Genomic DNA, 14,512 nt, shown 5'->3' on the forward strand with positions numbered 1-14,512 from the left:
ATGGCACGCGCACGTGCTATGTCTTTGTGGCGCTTGATCTCTCGCTCGAGCTCCGTGCGTTCCTAGTCGAGCTGGAGTCATGCTTACTCGAGATTTTGGTGCTGGGCCTTCAGCTGCTCTACCCATAGGTGAGATGGGGCCCCTGCATCCCCCTCGACCTCATCGTCGAAGTCGTTTGTTGGGATAGCCTCTCCCTCGTGGATGCTTTCGATGTATCCCTCGGTGGTACCTGCCATGAAACATTCACGAGAAGGGTGACGGCTCCCCCTGCTAGAGTCAGAGTTGGAGGGCGACTCCGATTCTCCCGCGAGGAGGTCGTGGAAAGATTCTACGACATATTCGGTCATCCCTATGAACTCATCGTTCATGGGGATGGGGGCGTGCATTGCACCACAAGGTGGCTAACGGTCTTGACGATGTTGCACAGACCGAACGGGAGCGCTGTTGGGGCGCTCCGGATGAGGTATTCCGGGGAAAGCGGCTCTCCTCCGGTAATCTGCGTCATGATGTTGGCGAACGAGAATGTGAGGAAGCCTAGGTCCTCCCAAGATGGTCGGGGTCCTAGGAAGGCACCGAGCTGGCGTTCTAGCCTCCTGTAATCGAAGCCAAGGAGCTGGTCGCTTCTGGGGGCATGGGCCTCTGATGCGTGCAGCCGCAGCTCCTCAAGCGCCTCGGCGATCGCATCGAGGCCGGGGGAGTGGAGAGGTTGGACGGTGACAGGAGCCTGCACCACCTCTCCCCCCATCGTGACGATGAAGTTCAAGTTCCCAAAGCGCACGCCTGGACCCAGCTGACGTAGTGACTAGCCATCTGAGGCCTGATGTGGACGTCAAAAAGCGCAAAAAGCCCCTACCTGACACGCCAACTGTCGGTGTTTCGAGTTACCAACTAGTAAATTTCTAGTATTGCGCTTCTGGCTCAGATAGTGTGCTTAGAGGGCATGAGGTTTATACTGGTTCGGACAGAAAGTCCCTACGTACAGTTCGTCGCTGCTGCTCGTGTTACCAGCACTGAAAGTTTATAGTAGGGGTTACAAACGAACAAGAGAGGGACTGGTCTCAAGTCTCTGATGTGCGTGTGCTCCTAAGGCGTGTTAGGATGTGTCTTTTGATGTCTACAGCCTTGTAGAGTGGTGAACCACCGTCCCCTCTCCTGGGTCGTCCTGCTTCCCCTTTTTTATAGACGAAGGGGAAGAGCAGGTTACACAGAGAGAAATAGGGAGAAGTGCCAAGGAGAGGAAGGCTTCCAGGACCGTTGTGCCTTTCTTCTCCTTTATACGGGTCCCGCTGACACTACAGATGGTGACAGGGACGGCTCCACGTTGGGCGCCTGTTCGCCGCTGATGCCACGCCCCGGCGTTGTCAGCGGGTCGTGACGTCCCATTCCGTCCCGACGGGCGAACGGCGAACCAGCGCGCTGGTCAGCGGCCTTACAGGGAGTAGGCAGCATAGTGATCACGCGTCCATCACTGTTGGTGATGTGAGTTCCCTGGAGTGACATGTTGCGGGCACGGGTCATATTGAGATGTGTCCGCTCCCTGCACGATGCCAGAAGTTTAACCTTGGGTTGTACTTTCTGGCCCATAGTGGTTAGCAGCGGTACGGGTTTTCGTCAGGAGCCGCGCCTGAGGGGTCGGGCAAGACGGACCCCCGACCCACAGGCCGGGCGAGGCGGAGCGCCCGACGCTCTTGACTGCTCGGATGAATCAATATTGATGACCATTAGTTTCTCCTCATTGGTTATCCTAGTATTAGTTCCCGATAAATGTGTAGTTTTATTTTAGTTTTTTTTTAATTTAAGAATGTACGGTACCAGTTTTAAAATAATCCATTTCCCTTCGGAAAAAAAAACAAGATAACACTACATCATTAACTACTAGTACGGAGGGAGCCTAGCAAATTGAGGCTAGTGTGCGATGGGAATTTGATGCGGATGGCAGCGAGACAGGCATGCTGAAGGCTACTACTAGTACGGAGTATCCCATTTGCAATGGAAGCATTGTGCATCCTCGGGCACGTAGAGCGACGCCATAGGCTAGCAGCTCCTGCCATCAGCCACGGTCCCGCGCTGACGCTGGACGGCAACTAATCGGCACTCCGGTCCTTTTCTCACCGCCCGCCATTGCTTACCCGCGGAGCTGTAGTCGCCCTCCCCTGCGCCTGAGAGGCGGGGCCGTTCTCCGACGTGGCGCGCGGAAAGGCCAGCGGAGGCCTGGAGCGCGGGATGCGACGAATTGCAAAAAGGGCAGAGGGGATTTACCGGGGCCCGCGCGGGTGCAAGTGGGGGTGCTGTGCCCTGACGCTGAGCGACAGGACAGCAGACTTGTGATATCTGTGGTACGTACACAGATCAGAAGCGCGCACCACAGTTCCACAAAGAGAAGGCACAAACCCACTGTACTGTATACGGTACTGTACATGGAGTACGACATTACGTTCTGTATGATATACGTAAAGTTGCGTTCATATTTTTGACTAGGTATAATGATTTCCAAAACATTTTTCAAATGAATGAAAATTATGGTTTTTTATATATATTGGGGAGTGCGGCAACTCGACGCATGGTATCTATGGTTACCACAAAATAAACGTACGACCGAAATGGAAATGTCGGCCCTTCCTCCTCCTGGATGCTCTTTTGTGAGTTGTGACAGTGTTTGGCTTTTGACAGCTAGGTCTTCAAGCGAAGATAATCATGTCCTGAGAGGCAGGAGACACATGATTAATTAAACCTGCATCTACAAATATCAAGTTATTTGTAAATCCGCCGTAAAACATGTCTTGATAGCGCAAAACTGAAGTGGACATTGGGTATTGTAAATGTTATTAATATATACTCCCTCCGTTCTTTTGGCTTTTCTAGATACATTACGCGTAACGCATATCTAGACACAGTGTATATCTAAGTGCATAGCAAATATTATATATCTAGAAAAACCAAAGTATAGAGAAGAATAATGGGAGCCAACTCTGTTGTGTATTGATCTCAATGAATATGTATAATGTACATCAGAGGAGGTTGCTTGGCAACCGAGTCTACACTCTACAACTGGCGCAAAACGTGCGCGTTCATGGAGCGTGGTGACCGTGCTCAGCAGCTCAAGCAGTTACATGTCGTGGTCAAACACATACACACACATATACTCTCAACACCCCCTAGTCTGGCGTTTGATAGGTAGAACACATAGACTGGATTGAAAAGCTTCGAATGTCGGCGTTGGCAGTCCTTTCGTCATGATGTCTGCATACTGCTCACCCGTTGGAACATGGAGCACGCGCAGGTTGCCGAGTTGGACGCGCTCATGGACAAAGTGAATGTCTAGCTCAATGTGTGTCGGGTTTATAAACCCGGGGTCCCTCATGGATCTGCTTCCCAGCAAAAGCTTAGCTCAGCAGACGACGTTGCGAACGACACGCAACTCTTGGGCCGGCCCAAAAACCTAATGATAGGCCAGAAGGGTGATCCAGTCTCCGACCGAAAGGCCTGGCAAAGGAGGAATGATGCTCGCTTTCGACTCTGGCCGCCTCTCCGGCCGGAAGGCCTGGCCAAAGAAGAACGACGCTCGCTTCCGATTCCGACCCGCCTCTCCGACCGAAAGGCCTGGCCAAGGAGGAACAGCGCCCGCTTCCGACTCTGGCCTGCCTCTTCGACCGGAAGGCCTGGCCAAGGAGGACGACGCTCACCTCTGACTCTGGCCCGCTTCTTCGACCAGAAGTACACCGAACCTCTACTTATAGCTCTTCTCCGACCGGTGCGGTCGGAGCCAACTGGGAAACAACCGAACGGGGACGCCCGCTCGGTAAGGACCCAAAGAATTAGGCGGAGCAAGTAAGGCAGGGCACTGAAGTCAAGCCACAATACCGAAGGTCGTACTCTGCACACCTACAGGACAGTACTATCAGGTCATGTCAGAAGGGTGCTCCGCCACCTTCCAAACATGTCAGAACACGAACAATGTTGTGGGCATCAACATTTGCCATGCCCAAAGAAGACGATGGAGCCTACCACATGCATCTGAGCATTAACAGTGTTGTGGGCACCAACAAACCATCTTGTACCCAATGGTGTGGGCAATAAGACTAGGTAGCACACACACACTCTTTCTCTCACACACTCTCTCTCTTGTAAAGTCATCCCCTTCATCTATAAAAGGGGATGCGCTCTCTCCAAAAGGAGGACGATCCGAACAACGATTCGAACAACCAACAATGAGTCACATAGACCAGGATTTAGACACTTGATCTCGATTCCCTCTGCTTGGCTCTAGAACTCTAAAGATAGACAGAGCATACGTTCGAACACTTAGCGCACATCGGAGCTCCCATCACTCTTGGCCCTTCGGTCCGGAGTCCAACCGGACCTCTGATACCCTCCATCTTACTCCCTCTCGTTTGTAACCCCACAACAAACTTTGAGCACCTTGGCTCAGGAATAAAGTCTTCGACTGACTCAGACTGGACGTAGGGCATATTGCCTGAACCAGTATAAACCCTGTGTCATTGAGTGCTAGGCCACATCCGATCACAACGTATGGCAAAACGACAAATATTTACTAGTTGGTCACTTTTTGCACCGACAATGTGTTTTGTGCGCTTGTGATGAACCGGGTTAGAAGACATGTATACCACAGAAATGTTGTCGCAATACGCCACCGTGGCCTTGTTGAGGTGACAATGGAGCTTGCCGAGGAGCTGGCAAAGCCAGATGCATTTCACGGCTGCATTCGCTATAGCCCTGTACTCCGCCTCGGTGCTGGAGCACGACACCATCGGTTGATGCTTTGATGACCAGGAAACCAGCGACTCACCGAGGAAAATGCAGAATCTCAAGGTAGAACGCTGGGTCTTGGGGCACCCAGCCCAGTCAGCATCAAAGTAGGCAGTGATGTCGAGTGTTGGTGACACGCGCAGGTGAAGGTCGTGCGACTTTGTTCCCTGGACGTAGCGGAGAATGCGTTTCAGCATCGTCATATGCGGCGCGCGCGGATCGTACATGTGCAAGCAGGCTTGCTGCATGACGAATGCAAGATCTAGATGCATGATGGTGAGGTACATCAGTGCACCCGTTAGGCTTCGGTAGGAAGATGCGTCGTCGATCGCCGTGCCATCCGCGAAGAGTTTGCCTCTGGAGTCGATCGGCGTGGACATGTGCTTACAGGATTGAAAAGCCCTAGTTTGATTTTGGTGAATTGATGAAACCCCAAGTGCTAACTTAGTTTATCAAAGTGATCATGAGATAGATAGCACTATTCTAAGTGATGGAGCAATGGTGAAGATCATGATGATGGTGTGACCATGATGATGATCAAGTGCTTGGACTTGGAAAAGCAGAAAGAGAAAAATAAAAAGCTCAAGGCAAAGATGAAATCTTGATAGGAGCTTTTTGGTTTAGTGATCGAGACACTTAGCGAGTGTGATCACATTTAGGATTGATAGCCATACTATTAAGAGGGGTGAAACTCATATCGAAATGCGGTTATCAAAGTGCCACTAGATGCTCTAACTCATTGCATACACATTTAGATCTAGTGGAGTGCTAACACCCTTGAAAAAAATTATAAAAATATGCTAACACACGTGCACAAGGTGATACACTTGGTGTTTGGCACATTTGAGCAGGGGTGAAGAAGTTGGAGTTGAAAAGGAGTTAGTCACGCTGGTCACAGGGTGACCAGACGCATCCAGAATGGGACCAGATGCGTCCGGTATTGTACCATAGCTCGGGCAAGTGTTGCAGAGGTGACCAGACACGTCCGGTATTAGGACCGGACGCATCCGGTATTTGGAATCGAGGTGAGCGACTAAGGCAGAGGTGACCAGACTCTGGCTTAGTGGAGTGACTGGACGCTGATAGGTTACTGTTCATGCGTCAGGTCAAGGTGACGTGGCTCAAAGAAGAGAATCAGGAGCGACCAAACGCGTCCGGTCGGTGTGAACTTGTGAGCCTCAATTTCTAGCGCTATAATTGATCTGACGCTAGGTGCGTCCGATCTGGTGTAACCGAGCGTGTCTGGTCACATCCGAGCAGCTCTAGGAGTTCTCGGGACTCGACCTAACGCTTCCTCTCCTGTGTCCGATCAATTTCTAACAACACGTCCGATCAACTCGTGTTAGTGCGTGCAGAGAGAGCCGTTGGGCGCCAATGGCTACTTCGTTTGAAAGGGACACGTGGCGATCAAGTAGCGACCGGACGCATCCGATCGCCACACCGGACGTGTCCTATTGGTGCGTAGACAGCCCAATCAGTGAGCCAATGGCTCTATTGTTTGGGGTGTCTATAACTATCATTTGGCCAGCTCTAGCACACTATCTTGTCCATTTGCATTGACATAGTAGCCTTGTGAGCTTAGCCAAAGCCCTCCCACTCATCTTCATCATTGATTCATCATCTTTGTGAGATTAGGAGTGAATCCAAGTGCATTGCTTGAGCGATTGCATCTAGAGACACTTGGTGATTGTGTTTCGCTGTAGGTTTGGGTTGTTACTCTTGGTGGTTGCCACCACCTAGATGGCTTGGAGCAGTGAGGATCATCGAGCGGAGGAAGGTGCTTGTATCCGGATTTGATCATGGTAATTGTGAGGGGTTCTTGACCTTTTCTCGGCGGAGAGCCAAAAGGTACTCTAGTGGATTGCTCATGGCTTGTGTGCTCCTCATCTTGTGTTAGTTGTACAGCACCCAATTGTGGTTTTGGCATGTGATGCCAATTAGCGTGTGAACCTCTAAGTGAGTGAATCACCACAACGAGGACTAACTTGCCAGCAAGCAAGTGAACCTCGATAAAAAATCTTGTGTCACCTTGTCCGAGGATTTCATTGGTTGTCTTGTGATTGATTGATTGGCTCCATCTTGTGATTGGCACACTTCTCGACACGTCGGTATAAACATCATCACCTCTCTTGTATTACATTCTTAGTGTAGCTAAGCTCTTTAGTGTAATTAGTTTTGAGAGCTAGCTTGCGTTGGGTCTAGTGGTTAGTGAGGCTCTTTAGTTAGCCTTTGAGAGCTCACTAACTTAGTGTAGTGACTTAGCAAATTGTGTGCTTAGTGATCATAGTCACTAGAATTGTGATAGGTGGCTTGCTCTTTTAGTAGGCTAGCGCAACACTCGCTTCGCTGTTTAATTATCTAATATATTTGCTAAGTGTTGTTGTAGAAATTTTTAAATAGGCTATTCACCCCCTCTAGCTATTAGGACCTTTCAAGGATATCATGCCCGCATGTTCTAGGATGTCCTCAGCATACCACTCTTGTGAGAGGTAGAAGCCCGATGCAATACGCTTGACGTCGATGCCGAGGAAGAATCGAAGCTCGCTGAGATCCTTGACGGTGAATTCAGGGCGGAGCTGGGCGAGCACGTGTTGGAGAAGGGCGATGCTAGAACTAGTGAGCACAATGTCATCCACGTACAACACTAGGTAGGTGATGTCGTTGCCGCGCCGTAGAATGAAGAGGGACGAGTCAGACCGAGTGGCCTAGAAGCCAAGCCTGATGACGAAGTTGGCAAAGCGAGTGAACCACGCGCACGGTGCTTGTCGAAGGCCGTACAAAGACTTGTCGAGGAGGCACACCGCATTCAGACGATCGGCATCGACGAATCTTGTTGGCTGCTGGCAGAGGACGTGTTCCTTGAGATGGTCGTGTAGGAATGCATTGGAGACATCCAGCTGCTTTGTTGACCAGTGACGGGAAGCGATGATAGTGAGCACCGTGTGGATGGTCACCGGCTTCATGACAGGTGTGAATGTTTCGTCGAAGTCCACGCCGGTGCATTGGGTGAATCCACGGACAACCCAACGAGCCTTGTAGCGTTCCAAGCTGCCATCAGGATTGAGCTTATGTTTGAACACCCATTTACAGAACACGACATGGACTCCTGATGGACGATCAACCAGATGCCAAGTGCAGTTTTGTTGAAGCGCGGCGAACTCCAGAGCCATGGCATCACGCCAATGTGGATCCTTCAGCGTGGCATGCTGAGGTGGGGATTAAGGAGATCTCGAGAGCAGATGTGTCCAGCGCATAGCGTGGGTTAGGTTTGTAGATTCTGGTGTGGGTGTGGGTGGTTTAGGCCTGGTGTCTAGGTCACGGGTGGGCGAGGGGAGCTAGAACCACCGTGTTGACAGTTGCGGCCACTACCGCGCTGGGTGTTGTTGCGTGGCGTGGCATTGTGGGAAACCACTAGCAGCCTGGGGTTGGAGTTGTGGCCGCCGAAGGTGGATTTAGTGGTAGGCTGGCCGCCGGAGCCTGAAAGCTCCTAATATGGCTAGAGGGGGGGGTGAATAGCCTATTTAAAAATCTACAAATCAACTAGAGCAATTTGATTAGTATGACAAATAGCGTAATGCAAACTTGCTCTAGCTCTACAAGGGTTGCAAGCCACCTATCCAACAATTCTAGTTGCAATGATTACTTAGGCACACAAACTTGCTACTCTAAAGAGCTCAACTAGATGAATGTAAACAATAAAACAAGCTCTCAATTCTAATTACACTAAAGAGCTTGTATCAACTAGTTTGCAAGAATATAATCAAGTAAGTAGGGTGATTATACCACCGTGTAGGGGATGAACCAATCACAAGATGAAGATTAAGCCAATCACCGGGAGAATGCAAATGACAAGAGACAATCGATTTTCTCCTGAGGTTCACGTGCTTGCCAACACGCTACGTCCCCGTTGTGTCGACCAACACTTGGTGGTTCGGTGGCTAAGAGGTGTTTCACAAACCTCATCCACACGATAGGACACCGCAAGAACCGACCCACAAGTGAGGTAACTCAATGACATGAGCAATTTACTAGAGTTACCTTTCGGCACTCCGTCGGGAAAGGTACAACTCCTCTTACAATCACCAGAGATGGCCACGAACAATCACCAACTCATGCTGATCCTCCACCACTGCTCCAACCGTCTAGGTGGTGGCAACCACCAAGAGAAACAAGCAAAATCCGCAGCGCAACACGAATACCAAGTGCCACTAGATGCAATCACTCAAGCAATGCACTTGGATTCTCTCCTAATCTCACAATGATGATGGATCAATGATGGAGATAAGTGGGAGTACTTTGGCTAACCTCACAAGGTTGCTATGTCAATGAAAATGTGCAAGGGTTATCCCTTGAGCCGGCCATGGGGCTATAAATAGAGCCCCCATCAAATAGAGCCATCATACCCCTCCACTGGGCAAATCGCGGGCCGACCAGACACTGCAGTCCAACTGACTGGACGCAGCACTAGACGCTCTGGTCGTGAATACTGGACGTGTCCGGTTGGCATACCGGACATGTCCGGTAGCCCCAGACTGCCACGTGTCTGGTTCAAATCATCATAGCCATTGCCACGCATACTGCCGATGACCGGACGCTCACACCGGACGCAGACACTCAATTGACCGGACGCTCCACCGTCGAGTCCGGTCGAGTCCAGTAAGCCACCAGGGCCAACCGGACACGTCTGGTAGAGACTGACCGGATGCTGAGCCTCAGTGTCCGGTCAAGTACAGTAAGCACCCATGGACGACCGGACACGTCCGATCACACCGGACCGGACGCTGCCAGCGTCCGATCGACTTCATTGCGGAACACTATTTTTCTGAGTCATACCGGACGTGTCCGGTGTGGCGACCAGACGTGTCCGGTCGCTGAGTCTACCGCCGAATACCGGACGTGTCCGGCCATCATACCGGACGCGTCCGGTCACTCTGTAACCAGCGCGACTACCTCCTTTTCGACTCTATCTTCTTCACCCTTGCTCAAATGTACCAATCACCAAGTGTATCACCATGTGTACATGTGTTAGCATATTTTCACAAACATTTTCAAGGGTGTTTGCACTCCACTAGATCCTAAATGCATATGCAATGAATTAGAGCATCTAGTGGCACTTTGATAACCGCATTTCGATACTAGTTTCACTCCTCTTAATAATACGGCTATCTATCCTAAATGTGATCACACTCACTAAGTGTCTTGATCACTAAAATAAAATGGTTCCTACATTTTATACCTTTGCGTTGAGCCTTTTGTTTTTCTCTTTCTTCTTTTCCAAGTTTAAGCATTTGACCATCACCATGCCATCACCATTGTCATGATCTTCGCCATTGCTTCATCACTTGGAGTAGTGCTACCTATCTCATAATCATCTTGATAAACTAGGTTAGCACTTAGGGTTTCATCAATCATCCAAAACCAAACTAGAGCTTTCAATCTCCCCCTTTTTGGTAATTGAAGACAACCCTTATACAAATATTTGAATTAAAGTACATTTGAATCCATGTTGCTTGCCCAAGCATATTTACCATGTGTAAAGGTAATGGACAAGTTTCATGAACTCCAAATAGTAGTAATTGCTCCCCCTATATATGTGCTAAGAGTTTGAATTGTAGCTTGCACATATGCTTAGATAGGAAATATAGGAGTCAATTTCTACCAAGTGATGCTAAGGTATAAGAGATGGACCTTTAAAGCGTGATACCAATCGGAGTGCACCAATATACCATCCTTAGCATCATTAGTAACTAGACATACACAAAAACTAGAATACCCCATGAGATCAATATTAAAAGCAAGGGTCTAGTTTTCATAATGTAAGCATGAGTCTAGTTAATTTAGCCTATGAGTTTTTCATTTCATCATTCAAACCTATAACTAGCATACACCACACAAGCATGGATATTGAAACTTAGAACTTGTACCATGCAAGCAAATATATGAAATGTTCATTCAAATGCATCATACAAGTTTATGAGCTTGCTCCCCCTACTTGTGTGCTCAAAATTTTAATTGATCAATGTCCAATACTCCCCTATCACTCATATCTTTGTTTCTCTCCCCCTTTGTCAACAATTAGCACAAAAGGTGAGCTCAAATTATGGATAGGTTGGGGTGAAACTATGTGAAATGAGGATCATTTTTCCAATTTGGTTCAATCCAGATTACTTGCACAAGATATTTAACTCGGTTTGATACAAGCACAAGCTTCTTCACACCTCCAAAGAAGGGTTATCTTGTACCATGTTGAGTTAAACACTTATAGCTCATTTTCTAAATCAAACACTAGGTTTACAAGCCCACAAACATGTCATATGCTACCACTAGATCATTTCAAATATACAAGCAATAGTGGTACCATACAAGCATCAAATTCATTTGATTTTCATGAATGAGCCTAGGACATGATGGGAATGACTAGATGCACTAAACACGTCCTTAGTAATGAGTGGATGACATGTCAATCAACTTTACCTTGCTTTGCTCGAAGGAGAGGCATGTCATATAGTGGGGGTGCATCAACATATATTGGAGAAGTCAAGTATGTTCAATTCATTCCTTAGCTTGCAAAACCTCTTCTCATCAAGTGGCTTGGTGAATATGTCGGTAAGTTGATCTTCGGTGCCCACACTCTTAATGCAAATGTCCCCTTTTTGTTGATGATCTCTTATGAAGTGATGACGGACATCTATATGCTTTGTTCTTGAGTGTTGAACCGGGTTGTTGGTGAGCTTCACGGCACTTTCATTGTCACATAGCAATGGCACTTGCTTGAATCTAATTCCAAAGTAACTCAAGGTAGCCTTCATCCAAAGTAATTGAGCACAACAACTACCGGCCGAAATGTACTCCGCTTCGGCGGTTGAAAGTGCTACACTATTTTGCTTCTTTGATGACCAAGATACAAGTGATCTTCCCAATAGTTGACATGTGCCCGATGTGCTCTTTCTCTCAACTTTGCATCCCGCATAATCAGAATCCGAATATCCAATCAACTCAAATCTTGCTCCTTTAGGATACCATAATCCAACATGTTGTGTATGCTTCAAGTACCTCAATATTCTCTTTGTTGCATTCAAATGACTTTCTCTTGGTGAGGCTTGAAATCTAGCACACATGCATACACTAAACATTACATCCGGTCTTGATGCGGTCATATAGAGTAGGCTTCCAATCATAGACTGATACATCTTTTGATCCACCATGTTACCACTAGCATCACTATCTAAGCTTCCACTTGTCCCCATTGGTGTACTAATAGCTTTACTCTCATCCATTTCAAACTTCTTGAGCATGTCCTTGATATACTTGCCTTGACTCATAAATGTGCCATTCTTCATTTGCTTGATTTGAAGACCAAGGAAGTAACTAAGTTCTCCAATCATAGACATCTCAAACTCACTTGCCATCATCTTGCCAAACTCCTCACAAAATTCTTGATTTGTTGATTCAAAGATGATATCATCAACATAGATTTGCATTACAAACAAGTCATTTCCAAGCTTCTTGGTGAAGAGAGTGGTGTCAACCTTTCCCATCTTGAATCCCTTAGAGAGTAGGAAATCCCTCAATCTCTCATACCATGCTCTAGGTGCTTATTTCAATCCATACAAAGCCTTTCTCAACTTGTAGACATGGTTGGGTTTCTTCTCATCTTCAAAACCAGGAGGTTGCTCAACATACACAACTCATTGATGTACCCATTTAGAAATACACTTTTCACATCCATTTGGTACAACTTGATGTTGTAGACACAAGCATAAGCTAGCAAGATTCTAATTGCTTCCAATCTTGCAACTGGGGTATATGTTTCTCCAAAGTCAAGGCCTTCAACTTGAGTGTAACCTTGAGCCACTAATCTTGCTTTGTTCCTTATTACTATCCCATCTTGATCTTGCTTGTTCCGAAAGACCCACTTAGTTTTAATCACATTATGATCCTTAGGCCTCTCAACTAAATCCCATACATGGTTTCTTATGAAGTTGTTTAGCTCTTCATGCATAGCATTGATCCAATCAACATCCCTCAAAGCTTCATCTATCTTCTTAGGTTCAATGGATGACACAAATGAGAAATGCTCACAAACTGAGACCAATCTTGATCTTGTTTGCACACCTCTTGAAATATCACCAATGGTAGTGTCTAATGGATGATCTCTTGCAACATTGGTTGGTTGAAGCACTTGCACTTGATTGCTAGCATTTGATTGATCACTTGGTTGAGATGATGAACTAGCCATTTGTTGATCTTGCACATTGTCATTAATAGTGCTTGTTTGTATTTGATCACGAGAACCACTAGCTTGCACGTTTGAGTTAGAGAGCACTTGATTCTTGTCATCTTCAATATCAATCACCTCTCTAGGCCTTAACTCACCAATGTCCATGTTCTTCATTGCATTGACCAATTGAGTATCTCTTACATCATCTAGATTCTCTTCTTCCTTTTGGAAACCATTTGTTTCATCAAATTCCACATCATGAACCTCCTCTAGAGTACCACTAGCCAAATTCCATACTCTATAAGCCTTACTAGTAGTGGAGTAACCAAGCAAGAACCCTTCATCACATTTCTTTTCAAACTTGCTCAATCTAGTGCCTTTCTTCAATATATAGCATTTACAACCAAAAACCTGAAAGTATGCTATGTTGGGCTTTCTTTCATTCAATAGCTCATAAGGTGTCTTCTCCATCATGGGGTGACAATAGAGTTGGTTGCTATAGTAGCAAGCCGTGTTGATTGCTTCAGCCCAAAATGAATGACTCACATTGTACTCACTCAACATTGATCTTGCCATATCAATTAAGGTTCTATTCTTTCTTTCAACTAGCCCATTTGATTGAGGAGTATACTTGGTGAGAATTGATGTCTAATTCTAAATTCATCACATAACTCATCAACTCTAGTGTTCTTGAATTCACTACCATTGTCACTTCTAACTTTCTTGATTGTTGTTTCAAACTCATTATGAATGCCTTTGACAAATGATTTGAATGTAGCAAACACATCACTCTTATCAACAAGAAAGAACACCAATATGTATCTAGTGAAATCATCCACAATCACGAATCCATATTTGTTTCCACCAATGCTAGTGTATGTGGTTGGTCCAAACAAGTCCATGTGCATCAACTCAAATGCCTTAGATGTGCTCATCATGCTCTTCTTAAGATGTGTGTTACCAACTTGCTTTCTGGCTTGACATGCACTACATAACTTATCCTTCTCAAATGTGACATCTTTCAAGCCTCTAACTAAGTCATGCTTAATCAACTTGTTCAATTATTTTATTCCAACATGACCAAGCCTTCTATGCCATAACCAACCCATGCTAGACTTAGTGATCAAACATGTTGACAATTGAGCTTCTCTAGCATTCAAATCAACTAAGTATAGATTCTTATATCTAAATCCTTTGAATATCAAGTTAGAGCCATCTACACTTATGTTCTCTACATTATCCACACCAAATATGCACTTGAAACCAAGATCACACAATTGAGCTACCGACAATAGGTTGAAGTTCAAGCTCTCTACTAGTAGCACATTGGAAATGCTCAAGTCATTGGATATTGCAATCTTACCAAGCCCTTTGACCTTGCCTTTGCCATTGCCACCAAATGTGATACTATCAATCCCATTACTCTTGCTTTCATTGATTGAATTGAACATTCTTGAATCATCGGTCATGTGTTGTGTGCACCCACTATCAAGCACCCAATGTCTTCCTCTGGCTTTATAATTT

The 14,512-nt window shown here is 46.6% G+C and overlaps 1 protein-coding gene across 1 annotated transcript; it reads right to left on the minus strand.

Annotated features, from left to right (window-relative positions):
* Window positions 1–3,898: 3,898 nt before the first annotated feature.
* LOC136511073 (uncharacterized mitochondrial protein AtMg00810-like) lies at window positions 3,899–5,147 on the minus strand. Its single transcript, XM_066505296.1, has 2 exons — window positions 4,626–5,147; window positions 3,899–3,928 (listed from the first exon to the last, which is right to left on the minus strand). The coding sequence occupies exons 1-2, from the start codon at window positions 5,145–5,147 to the stop codon at window positions 3,899–3,901; spliced, it is 552 nt and encodes a 183-aa protein (XP_066361393.1).
* Window positions 5,148–14,512: the final 9,365 nt, after the last annotated feature.

The sequence above is a fragment of the Miscanthus floridulus genome, chromosome 16 (assembly GCF_019320115.1).
Source record: "Miscanthus floridulus cultivar M001 chromosome 16, ASM1932011v1, whole genome shotgun sequence".
NCBI lineage: Eukaryota > Viridiplantae > Streptophyta > Magnoliopsida > Poales > Poaceae > Miscanthus > Miscanthus floridulus.